We start from the raw sequence: 16,471 nt of genomic DNA, 5'->3' as shown, positions 1-16,471 counted from the left end.
AACAGTAATAATAAAGAGGTAACATTTTTGCATATAAAGATCTAAGTTAATGACTTAGCATCAGGGTTTTTAGGAGTAAGCACGCTTAATTCATCACGCCCAACAAGGCGATCTATTCTTGCAACTTCGAAGGAATAGGTACTAAATCTATAAAGGGGCACTCACATATATGAGACACTAATTTACTATATTTACTGTTGCATGAGTTAGTCATTTACAAGAGGTTGTAAATATGTGTTTGAGCACATATATATATATGACAGGTTGAGGTGTGTGTAAATATATCACACAGGGATAAAATGTGGCAGAGGAGAAGCAGGACAATCATGTGAGCAGTGGAAGATCCAACCTGGAAAGAATAGGAGGAAAAGCAGCAATTGAAAATTTAAATGTCTTTAGCGCTCAGACCTCAGCAGAAGGTATCGGTGCTGAATGCAGTTGATCTAAGTTAGCAGGTAAATCTACATTACAGAGGTCTTTTCCCCCTGAGAGTCTGACACTAGTGGTGAAATGAGGGCTGAAGAATGAGGGGAGCCACAGGGAGGCCAGTGAGGCAAAAGTGGTTAAGGGGCAGAGGAGGGATGCAGTTCAGCTGGAGAGTTTGATGTCCTTGAAAGCAGGATCCTGAAGGATTGACTCATGTGAACATGGGAGAGCCATGAGATGAGGTACATTTTAAGTGCAAACACTTTCAATTTACACCTAGACGTCACTATGCAAAGTGACAGCAATTATACAAAAAGGGTATTGCAGCTCTTATTTTAAAAAATTAATATATCCAACTTTAAGGAAAACAGCAAACTCCCAAATGAATTATATGAATAAGGGCTTGACTTTTTTATTTTTCATATGCTCGTTTTGTGTGGCTGTGCTCTGTCTGCTTAAACGCTCAGTGGTGATGCCAACAGGCGGTTTTCCTCTCCACTGTCACTAAATGCATGCTGGGTATGAGGGACTGCTGTAAAGTCAATGACACAATGCAAAAAACTGTGCAGTACTACACGTCCATCCAAAAGGAGGGAATTCTGAAAGTCAGTGACTTGATACAATTTGCTAGGCTTCCTTAGATAGAAAACATTAAACCAATCCAACTGTATGATTTAAAATTTGACTCTAAAGTGCCTTGAGATGACATGGGTCATGAATTGGTACTATATAAATACACTGTATTGCATTGAGTGGCGCTGCTGTTCCCGGTGCGCAAATCAAAGCAAAAATAGAGAAAAAAAAAATCACATTTTGTTTCATCCTCAACTAATATGCAACTGCATGCTTCATCAAAACCTATTAATGCTCGGGTGTAGATAAAATAAGCTCCACACACAACAAGCCCTGCTCCCATATGTTGTCTCCATGGGCAACCGAGCAACCAATCTGTCGAGGCCCCTGAGACTTCCTTTCTCAGATCTCTTTCCTTTTCTTTAAAGTGCTGACGATCAGGGCGTGTTATGTGATTTTTTTGACAAATAAAGGCAGCAGATTTGTGTTTGTTTTAGGGGCGGCTGAGTGTATGCACCCACATGTTTGCCCCTTCATGTGTGTAATCAGAGTTAATCAATAGAGGTCTGTGTGCAGAGACCAGTCTTTTTCCTCCTCAGTGGACCTGTTGATGCAGGAAAACAGGGGAGCGCTGTACAACTGGGTGGCCACAAAAATGTGCCACTCATCTAAAATGCAGTAGAACGCCGCCTGCCAACACACTTCCTCATTGAAATTCTGATTAAATAAGGCCAGTCTGGCCATCCAACGATGGGAAAGTCGTTTAATTACATTTTTCTGGCTCTCCTTCAGATTTAGCATTTAAATAAAACCTCAATTTATGGTCAATACATAATCAAAATATGTATGCATGTATGTATATTTAACCTGATATTTGATTTACGAAAGCTCTGATAAACAATTTAGGCTTTAAACTTTTAACAGTAAGAGGAAACCCAAAAGGCCCACTGCAGGTTTAAACCCCTAAATGAGCCCTTATTATGTCACCATTTGAAGATATTTTTCACAGCTCTGTCATGGAATGAAGAAAAAAAAAAAATCACCAGGTCGGTGTGTGGGTGTAGGGGGGTGTGTTTGTGTGTGTGTGTGTGTGTGAACTGCCTATCACTATTCTATCGCCTTTTTGTCACACAGCTCCATCGTGTACTAAATTATTTAGCTGCAGAAAATGATGGCTCTTTTCAAAGCAGCTGAGGCCAGCTTATGCTGCTAAATGATAAATCTGTACCAAAAGGGCTTGATGTGACCAATTCCTCTGCAATTTCACCCTGTTATAAAATATTGACGCTCATAGCTGCTGAGTATGGTTATCATTCAGTAAAAGGTCAATTGCAAAAAGGGTCAAACATGTTTCTTTTTTAAGAAGTTAAAAGAACAAAAAAAAAAAAACAGTTTCTATTTTTGTGATGCTGCAATTTTAAAAGTTTTTTTTTAACGTAATTTTATGCAATGGACCAACATAAAGTAGTGCATAGCAACAGTATGGTGTAAAATAAAAATACTGCGTGGTGTTACTTTTTACGAACAAGACTGACAAGTGTGGGATTGATTCATACTAAGCTCCCTCAGCTCTAATAATAATAAAATGACACAAAACCCAGTCTGACAAATTATCTTCAAAGGCAACCTACTCAATGAAGAGTTGAACTGACAGGGTTTAGAGGGTTTTCAGAATATTATTGAACAAACAGCATAGAGAGTCTAAATAAAAGACTAAATAAAAAAAAAAACATTGAAGACATTTAAAGTAACGTTGGGTCATAAAACAGAGACCAGGCTTTAAAAAAATGACAAGAGGAAATTTCCAATCATCTGAAAATGGAAATGGAAGGGTTTTTAAAAAAAAGTGCAAACCAAGATATGGCCATCTATTTAAACGGGTTGTCCTGGCAAAGACAGCATTTAATCTGAGAAACCTCTAAAAAAAAAAAAGGCAGATTTTACATCTGGAGGAGATTCACAGCTCAAACGGGAGTCTGTTGAAGGGTTCTTCAATGATGGTCCTTAATGTCCTGCGTCCTGAACCTGCTTCCACAATCTAATGATAGAATTACCTTATGGACTCCATAGGAGTCAGGTTCTCCAGTGTCCTACTAATGACCTGATTATTTGAGGTGTTTTGAAGCAACAACGTATTTAAAAGGTGAAGGACCCCGGACTTCAAAGATGGGAACTGAGAAGTCCTACACTAGCTCACTACTAGTTGTTCTCTCCTACCTTTATTTCATGGAAGCTGAAATTTAACACTAAACAACACCATAGGCACACCATCCTGAGGTTAAAGATGGTGTTAGCAGCATCCTGCTGCAGTGATGGTTTCCTTCAGCAGACAAAATGAGAAACTAATCAGAGTTGATAACAAGATGTGTATTGCCAGACCTAGAAAGAAACATTTCAGATGAACATTTAAGAGTCTGAAACTTAATCCACTGAACAAAACTTGACTTATATTAACAAGTTCTCTCCATCCAATTTGTCTGAGCCCGAGTTCCCTCTCAGCATGCACCATGCATATCTGACATGTGAAGTATTTGTCACCATTCTTCCACTTCATAATTACGCCCTATATTTTGTTTGTTTATAGCAATAAATACCCTTTAATTTCATTACAGATTATAGTTGTAATGTGACAAATGTGTACGGCTGTATCGGCCAGTGGATCGATCGGCCTCGATTATCTTGATTTTGGGAGATCTGTGATTGGCTGATACTTAGTGTTAAATTCTTTTCCACCAATCCAATCTACCTCTGTAAAGTTCTAAAACCACCCACTGTCAGTTCCTTAATTTATATTTGAGGGCAGTTATTCTTAAGTTCTTACTGTTTCACTGGCGATGATAAATGTTTTTTTTCAGGAAGATAAGATTGAAATATATTATGCCTTGTGATCTTACAACAACAGACAGTCAGTTAGAAAAACATAACCTATTGGTCAAAATCAGAATCAGCATGTCAGGCTTTTTAAATATCAGAAATTTGTAATCTGTGCACCCATACTTTAATTCAATTCAATTTAGGTTATTTATTTAGCACCAATTCACAACACATGTCATCTCAAGGCAGTTTACAGTTCCCCAGATCATCCCGTCAAATTGATTCAAAGTTTTCTATCTAAGGAAAACCAGTTGATTGCATCGACTCATTGACTCACACGCAATCCCTCACACTAAGCATGCTTATAGCGACAGTGGAGAGGAAAAACTCCCTTTTAACATGAAGAAACCTCCAGCAGAAGCAGGCTCAGAGTGAGCGGCCGTCTGCCGAGGCCGACTGGGGTTCAAGGACACAGAAGCACATATACTAAAAGCAACTGTAAAAAGCAGCCCTAATTGCAGGTAAAACAAAGCCAGGTAGACGAGCTCCGAGCCAGCTCCCATGTCAGAGGATGAAGAGAGCACATCCAGCCAGTCACAGTCAGAGAAACAGGACTACACTGAAAAACAGTGGACTACACTGGAAAAGCTTTACAGAGCGTTTTACTTTTACCTGCTGCATTTAAATTCTCATTAGAAAATCTGTATCAAAATGAAATATTACACTACAGCAATAGCTGGATTGTCCATCAAGGTGCACACTTCACGTATCATTACTTACTATTAAACTGACAAAGCCTAAGGACAGCTGTGTCAACATGTTTATATTTTTTTCCAAGATAAGCATCACCCAAACAGGTACAGACCCATAATAATTATAATAATTAAAATAATTTTCCAAAAAAAAAAAAAAACTCTTTCATATCTAACCTCTCCTTGGATAGTTCTATTACAAATAAAATACAAAGGTTCTTGTTTGGTAGCTGAAAAGAAAACATCTTCCAGACTGATGAGAATCTTAACACAATTGGTGAAAGCGCCCACTTTATGCAATGGCTACATCTCAGTTAGAAACCCATTCTTCCAAGAGACGACAGGGTTATTAATAAGAGGTTAAGTGATTTGACCTGCTCAGATGCCGGCTAAGCGAAAGACGGTCACTTAGGGGGAAAAAAAGGAAACAGGACTGTGCAGCCATGCATTGCAACTTCTTTCCCTTCACTGAAAACCTCAGCTGATGAGTCTCAAGTACTGGAGATTAGAAGAAACCCTAAAATGTGGAAAGCACAAATCATAATGCACTCACTTTCTCTAAGCGTAAAGGGAGTGTTACACTATTGTACATGTTGGCAGAAACGTTCACTTAGTGATGGAAAAATTATAAATACAAAAAAATTTTAACGTGGTTATTCGAATGAGCATTAAAACCTGTGTTTTTATGTGCAATAATTCAACAACAAACGGGTTGATGATTCTTAAAAACCGCAATTAGGTAAACAGGTTTTTTTCCCTCATTTTCTGAGACAAACTTAAAAAAATAAATTTAGTTTAAAAACGTAGCAAATGATCGTTACTGGCTGCACTGCAGGCTTTGCATCCATCAAAATGCTGCAGTCATAATTCTGGCTGGATATTTGACCAGTCCACTTATCAGAAATGGGTAAACCTCATTCAGTGATTGGATTCCTGGCAAGGAGCTGGCTTTTAGGCATTGACCATAAACTTTCAATTGGATTGAGGTCAGATCCAGGGGCGTCACTGGGTCCATTTTAGAGAAGCTTAAGCCTCCCTTAAATATTCTCAAGCCCACCCCCAAATGATTCTTGATTTTTTATTTATTCTTGTTTATTTATTTTATTTATCATTTTTATTTTATTGATTTTTACATCATACTGAAATATAGAGCCCTCTGTCATTTGTTAATCATTTGTACACTCCCCTCACTTTAATCCAGTCCACATCTTCCTGCCACCTTGCTTTCAAGTATAGCACACAGCCAAGCTGACTGCAGTAAGAAAACTTAATATGCAGGGTTTGAGAAGACCCAGTGTGGATATACAAAAGTTATTTTAAAAATTGTAAATATAAATTCTCACTGTTGGTATTAGAGCTGGTTTATATCATTTAAAACTCTCATCTCTGAATCTTTTCCTACCAAATCCAATTAATCTCACTTAAAGGTATAGGGGAGGATGTTCTTTTTCAGGATGGATCATCAAAATAAGTGGTCCTCCTACTTGTCAATCATTCTGGTGATATGTTTGCGTAAGGCCGTCCTACGTGCTTGTCACAATTTTCCCTTAACGGTGGCAAGTCTGACATTGTGGAAAAATTGCAAATCTTTTAGAAATTAAGCTTGTATGAGTGATGAAAACAGGAGCATGCACATGGAGAAATGGGATTGTGCACGCTCTCGCACACATTTAATAGGTGTTCCCTCTCTGGAGCGGAAGTGGAGAGGGAAGGTTTCTGCAAAAATCTACCACTACACCTTTAAGTTTCGTAACAAAACAATGAAATGCATTACTCTGAAAAATTAACTCCTTTTTCATGTATCCCCTCTGGGAGGCAAACTTAATTTCAAGGGCAACAAAACTAAAGCTTGTGAAATAATTATGTTTCACAACAAACCATGAAAATATGACACAGTAAGTATTTGCAGCTAGCAGTGTCACATGGTGAACTAGTTTATCAGTTAGGAGAATATAGGTATGAATAAGAAGTGATGAACTGAGATACGAAAGCCCAAGGAGTGGATTGGAGAGGGAAAAAATCTAGGTTTTCCAAATTTCTTCTGAAATAAATAAATTTATTAATCAATAAAATCCAGCCCTAGTTGGTGGTAACATTTAGTTAGTCACAGCTACTAGTTAACTCCATAAAATACCATGTAATCGATGTCTAAGAAATTAGAAACTTAAATCTGTATGAGACAGAGTTATGTTCCACTTCAAAAAACAAAACAAAAAAACCCTGCAACTTCACTAGTTAGTCTAAAATGCAGTGTGAGATTCCTGGTATTTAATAGTTAAGTGTACATTATTTTACCATATTTTAGTGGACTTCCTTCTGGGGGATTCATATTGAGATTATCATCAGATTATGATATTAATACACAAGTAATAATTACTTCAAAATAAATAGTGACCTGTAATAATCAGGACAGATGGGCGCAGAGAGGGAGAAAGCACATTTCAAAGTGTGAGTTTAAAAAGAAACTGTCACTATCCTGCAAGGGCTTAGTGAGTAAAAATGGGAGTGATATTCACCAGACAGACATCTAAAATTTAAGATGAAGTCTTGGGAGGATTTATGAAATCCATTCATCTTCTCCTGCTTAGCTGTCAGGGTCACAGTGGGGCTGGTTCCTATCTCCAGCAGTCAGGTAAACCCTGGAAAGGTCACCAGTCCATTGCAGGGCAACACAAAGGCATACAGCCATGCACACACACCTAAGGACAATTTAGCAATGCCGGTTAATCTAACAGTCATGTTTTTTGACTCTGGGAGGAAGGTGGAATACCCAGAGAGAACCTACTCATGCACGGGAAGATCATGCAAACTCCATGCAGAAAGAACGTAGGCCTGGAATTAAACGCAGGACCTTATTGCTGCAAGGCAACAGTGCGACAAACTGCTTAAAATCAAGATTTATGAAATATTTAACAACTGAATGCGCTTTAATGGATATAAAAACCATATGTTGTTTTTTTTTTCATTTTGAAAAGGAATACCTAATAATACCTAATCTGATCATCACTGTTCTCAAAATAAATGCTACTGAAATAATTTTTACAATCTTGCAACATGTGTGATTCTCAATTACTTATTGAATCAAAGTTGCCAATAAATGATTTCATGTTAAATGAATTTCAAATGTTGAAAAGAAGAGAGAAGCAAAGTGAACAATATTGCATAAATAAAACATATCTGTCTCTCTTACAAGGGTAAATCCTAATTTTATTGACTGTATGATTCATTCATTGATTTTAATTTTAGTTTAAGATAAACTGAAGCTATTAGAAAAACAATACATTTGTATTAAGCCACTCTTTGTTTCACTCTCTGCTCCAGAAACAACTCTAAGGGTCAATAAATGTAATGACCCCTAATTTAAGATTTAACGGGACAGAATAATTTGTGATATAGACAGCCATTAAAGTTTGATAGGCAAGAGAGATGCAGTATTTGCCTTCATCCCGATTTCTAATTTCTTTTCATGTTTGTGAAAATGTCGCTTCGTTTAAGAACATCAAACTAATTTAAACATTAGTCAATATTTTAATTAGTTTTAATATTGGTTGAACACAAAACTTGTAATTAAAGCCAAACTACAGAAATATCTTTAAAAGCAGTTTAACATTATTTTTAATTCCTTGGGGTTTGAAATTACAACAACATTTGTCAACTTAGGACCATAAATGTAATCTTTGTAACATCAAAATATTTTTTCAGCAAAAATCATGGTATTAACCTTTATGTTGATCGGTTCTTGATTTCACTTATTGTGTTTTAAGCCATTGTAAAGGATCAGATGGGAAAGGCTGATTGGGACAGTTCTTCCAACTGCCTAGCTCTGCCCAGTTTTAATTTTCACTCATCAGATCCACCTGTTCCAGTTCCTATTTAAACTGCTTGTTCCGTGGCATCAGTGACAGATTATTCTTGAACCTATGGTGAGAGTTTCTATAGCATTACTTATTATGTATTCTAATTGCCTGATCCTGACCCGTTTCTGTCTACGGACCTTTGAGGTTGCCTGCCCATGTTCTGATCTGTTTGCCTGACCCGTCTTTAAATTCTGTTGGATTTTACTACTGAACCTGGTTCTGCCTCTTGACTTCGCACTCTGGATTATCCTGCTTTCCTCTGTCACCTGCTCAGATCAGATCTCTTGTCAGTTCTATGTCCTTCAAGGCTTCGGCCTCTGGAACTCTGTGTGGCAAACAATGCGTATTGTCAGCTGACCGGCTGGTATCCATCTTGTTCTCTGGATAGGTCTGAACTCTAAACCAGGTTAGTGACTCACCTTCAGATCATCATCCATCAGGTTTTTAGGGTCACTAACCCTTGTTTCCTCTCGCCAGAGTTACCTGCCTCGGGCGCCCTAGCCACTGCTGCTTCAGATCTGCAAATGATCCGTCGCTGCTTTAATACATGCTTTTTAAGTTATCCCACTGTCTGTCTTGCCTGAACAGTAGGTTCCTCTGTTCTGAGTCACTACAGATCGGGGCTGCTCCAAAAACTTTATCCATTCTAATAGCAATTCTCATGTGCACCTTGGGCTATTGACAGAGCTTGGAAGTAACATTTAAAACATTCAGAATATTGACCCTCACAGACTGACATTGGTGACCTTCGTTCAAAAGTGCCCATTACCCAAGATGCAACTCCTAAATAAAAAGTAATTGGTTATATTGACCTGGAGCAACCTATGGTTATAAAGGTACAGACAAATGCTTAAATATCAACTTAAGCTTTTTAAGCAAGTTAAAGTGTAAAAATACCATTTTTAAAAGTACTTAAAGTATAAAAGTAAAAATAATGCGGGAAAAAAAAATTTAAGGACAGAAGCTTTACTGTACTAGACTATTAAAGGAACATTTTTCTACAATCCTGGATGATTCTTTCCTTAGACTTAATTTTCTTATTTTTATAACTAACGTTAACAGTGTCAAATTTAAATTTGCATCATCTTGAAAAACTAATTTTTTGTATGTAGCGAATAACAAGTAGGTGCAGCACCGAGTCCAAGCACCATGTTATTATTTGTCTAAATGAAACAAATTATTTAATGTTTTTTGTTTTTGTTTTTTTTTAACCCTGTAATGCCAAATGTATCATATTTGATACATTCGGTTTCTGAAATGTTTTGCATCTGACACCTTTTGCATAATTTAATGGTAAAAACTTTGCTCAAAATCGTATTGTACACAATCAGATATACCTGATAACAGAGGGCAGAAGACTACACAAAAAATAGTCTTGACTTATCGCATAGTAATAAATTATTAATATCAAAAATGTATTTCTGTTTTTTCTTTTTACATATTTTGTTCAAAGGCCAAATAAGGACTTCAAACCAAAAAAAGTAATTTTCTGTTTTGTTTTATTCTTGGATCGGGCTTTAAAGGGTTATATACCAACAGACCATAACGAGAATAAGCTTTAATTGAACAAAGCCAACGAATCATTTTTTTAGATTTTAAGAGTAGTAAGTAGCGATAATACAAAAAAAAAAAAAAATGCAAGGACTAGATGTAAAAAGTTGTCTAAAAGATCATTACTCAAGTAAAGTATAGATAGCTAACATTTCTACTTAAGTAAGGTAATAATATATTTGTACTTTGGTACTTGACACCTCTGGTTAATTCACAATGACAAACAGAACAGAGGAGTCAAGGTTAAGCTTTAAAAAAAAAAAACATCATACACTACCAGCTGTGAAACATGGAGATGGTAGTTTCCTACAGATTTCTGATCCGTTTCATGGATTCTCCTTAATAAGGATGAGGGTTTTTTTTAGATGAAAGGTTTATTTACATTCATAGTTTTTGTCCTTTATTATAACTGTATAAAACCCATTTTATTTTACTCACTGTCAAAATTAGGCGAGGTAAAGGATTTTGCAACCTTAGGTGCACAATCCTTGGATACAAAACTTGATAAAATCAGCTCAGCTGCTTTAAGAAAAGTTGTTGTGAAACTTTCTAAAGGGCAATACCTACTTCTCACCATCTCTGCATTGGCACTACCAATAAACTCTGCGATATATATAGTCTATATTAAAAACCTATACTGTAAAAAAAAACTTTTTTCACACAACGCTCTAATATTTACTCCTAATTCCTCCCACAGCCTCCATGGTGCCTCCATCAGTCATCAGAATGCTAAACCCAGTCTGTTGCTAAGAAATCCCCAAAGCTCAGATCAGAGACGTTGAAATGATCTCGGTTAGCCGTGTGTATGTGCATGCGGGGAACACTCATCAAGGACATTGTAATCATTAGGTATCACCTTACACTGACAGCTGCAGTTGAAACAAGAAGCCCATCAGCCGTAGTCAAGAGTCATGCTTCAGACTCGATTCATCCATGTAGATCAAACATTCCTGTCATTCTAAGCATCAACCCATTACAACCAAAACAGCAATCGCACTTTGGTAAGAAGACGCAGGTAAAATGATAAAAAACGAATCAAATCTCAAAGCCATGTGCCACCTGTTACTATAATATTACCTGTTATGTAATATTTGCTCCCTAAGACCTGTGGGGCCACCTTCATGAAAAGAGCTTTGAATATTAATGTGGAAAGCAACGACCTGGCTTTTGGCATGGCCCCGGATGGCAGTGCTCCTTACTTAGCCTAAGGAGGAAGCTATTGTTAATTTATGAGACATGTACCCTTCTCTTTGTTACTTCTTCAGGCAGTAATACTGGGTAATTTTAAATGCAGAATAAAAAGTGAGTGATATTGGAGCTGGAGTTTCTTGGAAGGCTTTTTATTGAGACTATGAAGTGAATATATATTCATATTCATATAAGGACAACACTGAAATTGCAACTTGGGATAACTCCTGACTGCAATTACCTTTCTGTGAACCATATTTGCTGCTGTGCTGATTTTGGCAACTTTACAATTACATTTACACTTCCTTCTGGAATGATTTTGATGAAAATCTACACTTTAAAAACAATTAGTGTAGGCCATAGGAAGTATAATATTTAAGCATGTTATATTATCATTTTAATGTTCAGTTATTATTACAATATTACCCCTTAGGTATTTAAGGCAGGCCCATGCAAAATGTTTTTATTAAAATGTAACTAATGAGGTTTATTAAGGTAGCTTTGCTCATTCAAATCCTCATTAAAAAGGAGACACGCACCAATAGTTTTCAAATGTTAACCTGCAAGAAAACTGAGTTATCCATTATATGACGTATTTTAGCGTAATTTTTGGGGGAAAGTTTTACGCAATAGCTAGTGAAAGACGGTGGAAAAGGTTTTAAAGCTGTCCAAGTTTTAGTGGCAAAGAATCCATATGGGGTCAAGAGGCAGGATGGATTGCAGTGAAGTTTAATAGTCATAAATAAACAAAGGACATGACAGAAGCAGCGGGGTGAACGAAAGGAGCTGACAAGAATGAAGCCGGTGATAAACTGACAAATAAAACAGGAGGATCAGACCAAAGAGTGGCTGAGCAGAAAGGCCTAAATGTTGTGGAGGTTGATTAATTACAGGATGAGAAACAGCTGAGGAAGAGCAAGGAGGTGAAGCACTGCCTGGATCTGCAGAAAATAGCTCAACAGAGACCATACTGCTGAGGCTGTCACAGGTGTGGAAATTACTAGAATATAGGTAAACAAAGAAAAATATAATAGAAATAAAAAGAAATAGGGCTAAAAAAAATTAAAAAAAAAAACTCAACCAAAGTCCATCATATCATATAAGTAAAACTACTATTCCAGATAAACTATGTGCTCAACAATCTTTAGTATCACTTGAGCTGAGCTTGTAGTTTTGAATGCAATCGACAAATACACCCATCTTCTGTTGTACAAATATAAAGACATAATAATTAAATAGCTGAATATATTGTAAGATCAGCCTAAAACTTTATCTGAATTTAACCTTTCTATCTGATAAATGCATTTTAAAAGAAGCTTCTGCAGCACATCATTTCCACTTATAAATAATGATGCATTTGAATAAAGTGTATGGCCATTTCCCCCACCAATTTAACTTACTGATTTCAAACAATTAGCTTTAATAATTCATTTAACCTCCTCGAAACAAATGTATATCTATTGGTGTTTTGTTTGTTTGTTGGTGGTTTCTTTAACTAGTCTGAGCCTTTTTTCTTTTCTATTGAAATGTAACGGAAGGAAGCCTATTTTGGAGACGATGGATCTTTATTCTTGATTGATTTATGGTGGAAACAAGAAAAAGAAAGCAGTCAATGAGAGGTTTTTCTTCATGTTGGGCTGCCTGCATCAAAACTACACATATACAAAACTATACTTTCTTATAAAATAAAGCTTTATTCAAAATTCTAAAAGAGAAATGCCAGAACATAACAAAATATGCCCAATAAACTGTGCCATAAATGCATTAGATACTTGGTGCGAGTTGGTTTTGTTTGAGCTACATTCAAGAATGAGAATTCATGAACCACATCGGTCTTAAGTGCTTTAAAATTTCCTGATCAATGGCTGTGGTGTTTAAAAAAAACAAAAAAAAAACACAATAAGCATTGTCAATAAGTCCCCAAATGAATACTGACCATGGAAACCTCACGGTGACTTACATTCTGTGTCTCTAACGTTTTCATCCAGACAATAGCTTCAATCCACACTGAAATTAATTAGCAACAAAGAGCTGTATATTATTTATTCTTCTATTGCAAATTCATCCTACTGCAGTCTCTTTACTATTCAGGTTAAAAGCTTTACCTTTGGTAGCAACTATACTTTCATTTACATTTTAATATGTGAATTTAAAAAATTTTAACTTTATTAAGTTAATGGTGCCCAAACCCTTTCAAGGCTGTAGTTATGCACCATTTCTTAAACACTTTTCCTTCCACACAACTTTCCATTATTGTGCTTGAAGATTCTTTGATTATTTAACTTTCTTATCTATGACTTTTTAGCGTATCCTCCTTGTTTCTGTAGGAAAACTGCCCAGTCAGGGTCTTTCCCAATATTGTATAGACTTAGACCTACAAGTAAAGCATATTTGTCTCACATATTAATCAAAATTGGTGCCATGAAAGAAGCACGTTTTTTATATTTCATGTAAGCTAAAAATTATAGAATGGTTTCAAAAATGCAACAAATCGCTTTTTTCATTTATTTAATTTTTCAATTAAAATGGCATTTATTGAGATAGGGTAAAAGTCAATTTAAATGATTTACAGAAAGTGGCTCACTATGGGAAGTAAAGAGATTTCAGATAATCAGTCATCCTTGACGCCAGCCTATTTGTTTGTTTGTTATTTTCAGTTTGTTGTCTACCTTTTCCGTAGTTAAAGTGCAGCTTGATGGTCTTGCCCTGGTTGATGTGCAGATAGGTGAACCAAACGGCCGAGGTGAGCAGCACCAGCAGCAGCAGGAGCTTGAACTGCTTCCGGATCTTCTTCACGGGGAAGCGCAGCATCCTCGCTGAAACATCCTCCGGTGGATAGGAGACGTGGGTCCGGGGAGAGCAGTCCTGGAAGGCGCTGTTTGACTCCTCTCTCTGTCTACTCTAGGAAATCACAGTAACGGCATCCCGACGCGCTCACTGCTCACTACCAACCCGCGGCGCGTCAAATCCCGCAACATCCGCGGTGTGACGGCAAACCGGCCGCGTCCTCAGACCTGGATCCAAACACCTCTATGCGAGGCATTGCTTTAAGAATCCCCTCCTGCTTCTTTCTATTTTTCCTCCTCCTCCTCTCTCAGAGTTTACATGCACTTTGGCCAAAGCGATCACAAAAAGGCTGCTGCTCCGCAGAGAGTGTGACCGGATGAGCAAAATAGCACTCTAGCGATAATCTACCCAAATCCCCTGGGGCTCAAAGCCCTTTGCTGACACCGCGACGCTGATTATTTCATCGGCCACTCAAGGATCATCCCCTCCGCTCACGGGTTTAATGCAAAGCATTAAAGAGGAGCAAGAAGAGGAAGTGAAGTTTCCATCCATGTGGAGAGGTGAACCCATTAATGGAGGGGCTGATCTTTTAGAAATGGGAAATGAATCAGTGAGGCAGCTTAATAACGTTCTGTGTGAAATCTTTGAGGGACTGAGAGCCTAATGAGGAGGAAGCCAAATGTTCCACCCTGTGCGCCCCCATCTATTGTCACCCAGCTGAGGAGGAGGCGGCGCGCTCAGTTGGAGCGCCTTTTTATCCCGGTCAGCAGAGAGGAGGAGCGATCAGCTGTCATCCTCTCACACGGGTAAAAAAAAAAACAACACACAAAACTGTTAAAGCTCCAATGCGAAGCAATGAGAGATCAGGTTGCTCAGACTTAACCGTCCGATGTGAGGTCTAGGGAGTGAATCCATCCATGTGTTTCTGTTCGTCCTCCTTTCTCTCATGGCAGGTGCAATTCCCCCCAAAGTGTCCGAGTCCACCATGCATGCGAAGAAAGAAGCCTCAATCCAATAAGATCACCTGGATTAAAGTGATGCACAATGATGAGGGGATATATCCGCGATGCTTCTGCCTCCTGTCAGGAGCTTTTTTTCTTTTATCCTTTAAAGCGACCGCAATAGCATCGCAGGAGCAGTTTGTCAACAAAGGAAAAGAAGAGCAGGAGAGAAAATTTAAAAAACTGCTGATTTCCAGGAGGTTTTAGCCCCTGCAGAAAGCAGGCACGAGCAGAAAAGAATATCTTTTGCTTTTTGTTGCTCTGTACAGTGGGAACACGTAAGGGTATCCTCCTTCTGTACGCCCATCACTTGAGCAGCATCACAACGGTGCGGAGCAACCGAACCTGGTTGGACGGGGAATGGCAGAGCAGTCGACCAATAAGAAGTCAGGACTCAGAGCGGAGGAGGCGGGATCAATACGTTCAACCTGAGCGTTTCTCGGTAGGCTGCGAGTATGATCCATCATCCAGTAGCTGAATTCATCACCTAGAACTTGTTCAGCCCCTCCTAAGCACATATATAAATGATCTTGTTTCGGGTTGACTGCAAAAAAAATAAATAAATAAATTACACCAAGAGAAAAATAATTTTGATGAAGAAAATATTCCTATATAAATTATTACCAAAGATAAAATCTGAATATTGATGACCTTTCAGCTGTGCTGCTGCCACCAACACCTTTGTTTATAGATGTTGGAGCTCAGCCTGTTTTTCCAGTGTAGTCCTGTTTCTCTGACAGAATGGCTGGATGTGCTCTCTTCATCCTCTGGCATGGGAGCTGGCTCGGAGCTCGTCTGCCTGGCTGTGTGTTTCCTAGACCGGGCCACCTTTTATAGCTGCTTCTTGTATCTCTGCTTCTGTCTCCTTGAACCCCAGTCAGCCTCGGCAGATGGCCGCTCACACTGAGCTTGCTCTGCTGCAGGTTCCTTCCTGTTAAAAGGGAGTTTTTCCTCTCCACTGTCGCTACAAGCATGCTTAGTGTGAGNCTATATAAATTATTACCAAAGATAAAATCTGAATATTGATGACCTTTCAGCTGTGCTGCTGCCACCAACACCTTTGTTTATAGATGTTGGAGCTCAGCCTGTTTTTCCAGTGTAGTCCTGTTTCTCTGACAGAATGGCTGGATGTGCTCTCTTCATCCTCTGGCATGGGAGCTGGCTCGGAGCTCGTCTGCCTGGCTGTGTGTTTCCTAGACCGGACCGCCTTTTATAGCTGCTTCTCGTATCTCTGCTTCTGTCTCCTTGAACCCCAGTCAGCCTCGGCAGATGGCCGCTCACACTGAGCTTGCTCTGCTGCAGGTTCCTTCCTGTTAAAAGGGAGTTTTTCCTCTCCACTGTCGCTACAAGCATGCTTAGTGTGAGGGATTGCATTCGAGTCAATGAGTCGATGCAATCAACTGGTTTTCCTTGGATAGAAACTTTGAATCAATTTGACTGTATGAACTGTAAAGTGCCTTTTGATGATGTGTGTTGTGAATTGGCGTTATATAAATAAACTGAATTGAATTGACCTTTAAAA

General features: G+C 38.2%; 1 protein-coding gene across 1 annotated transcript in view; it reads right to left on the bottom strand.

Annotated features, from left to right (window-relative positions):
* Positions 1–15,304, bottom strand: part of b4galnt4 (beta-1,4-N-acetyl-galactosaminyl transferase 4) — a 212,030-nt gene extending 196,726 nt beyond the window's left edge. Inside the window, exon 1 of the mRNA XM_015375728.1 lies at positions 13,831–15,304. Within this exon, the coding sequence (XP_015231214.1) occupies positions 13,831–13,972 (142 nt within the window). The 5' untranslated portion in view covers positions 13,973–15,304. The remainder of the gene's footprint in view (positions 1–13,830) is intronic.
* Between the last annotated feature and the right edge of the window lie 1,167 nt (positions 15,305–16,471).

This window comes from Cyprinodon variegatus, unplaced genomic scaffold (assembly GCF_000732505.1).
Source record: "Cyprinodon variegatus isolate N-32 unplaced genomic scaffold, C_variegatus-1.0 Scaffold124, whole genome shotgun sequence".
Taxonomy (NCBI): Eukaryota; Metazoa; Chordata; class Actinopteri; order Cyprinodontiformes; family Cyprinodontidae; genus Cyprinodon; species Cyprinodon variegatus.
The sequence above is the reverse complement of the archived record's forward strand: the minus strand, read 5'-3'. Positions and strand labels throughout refer to the sequence as shown.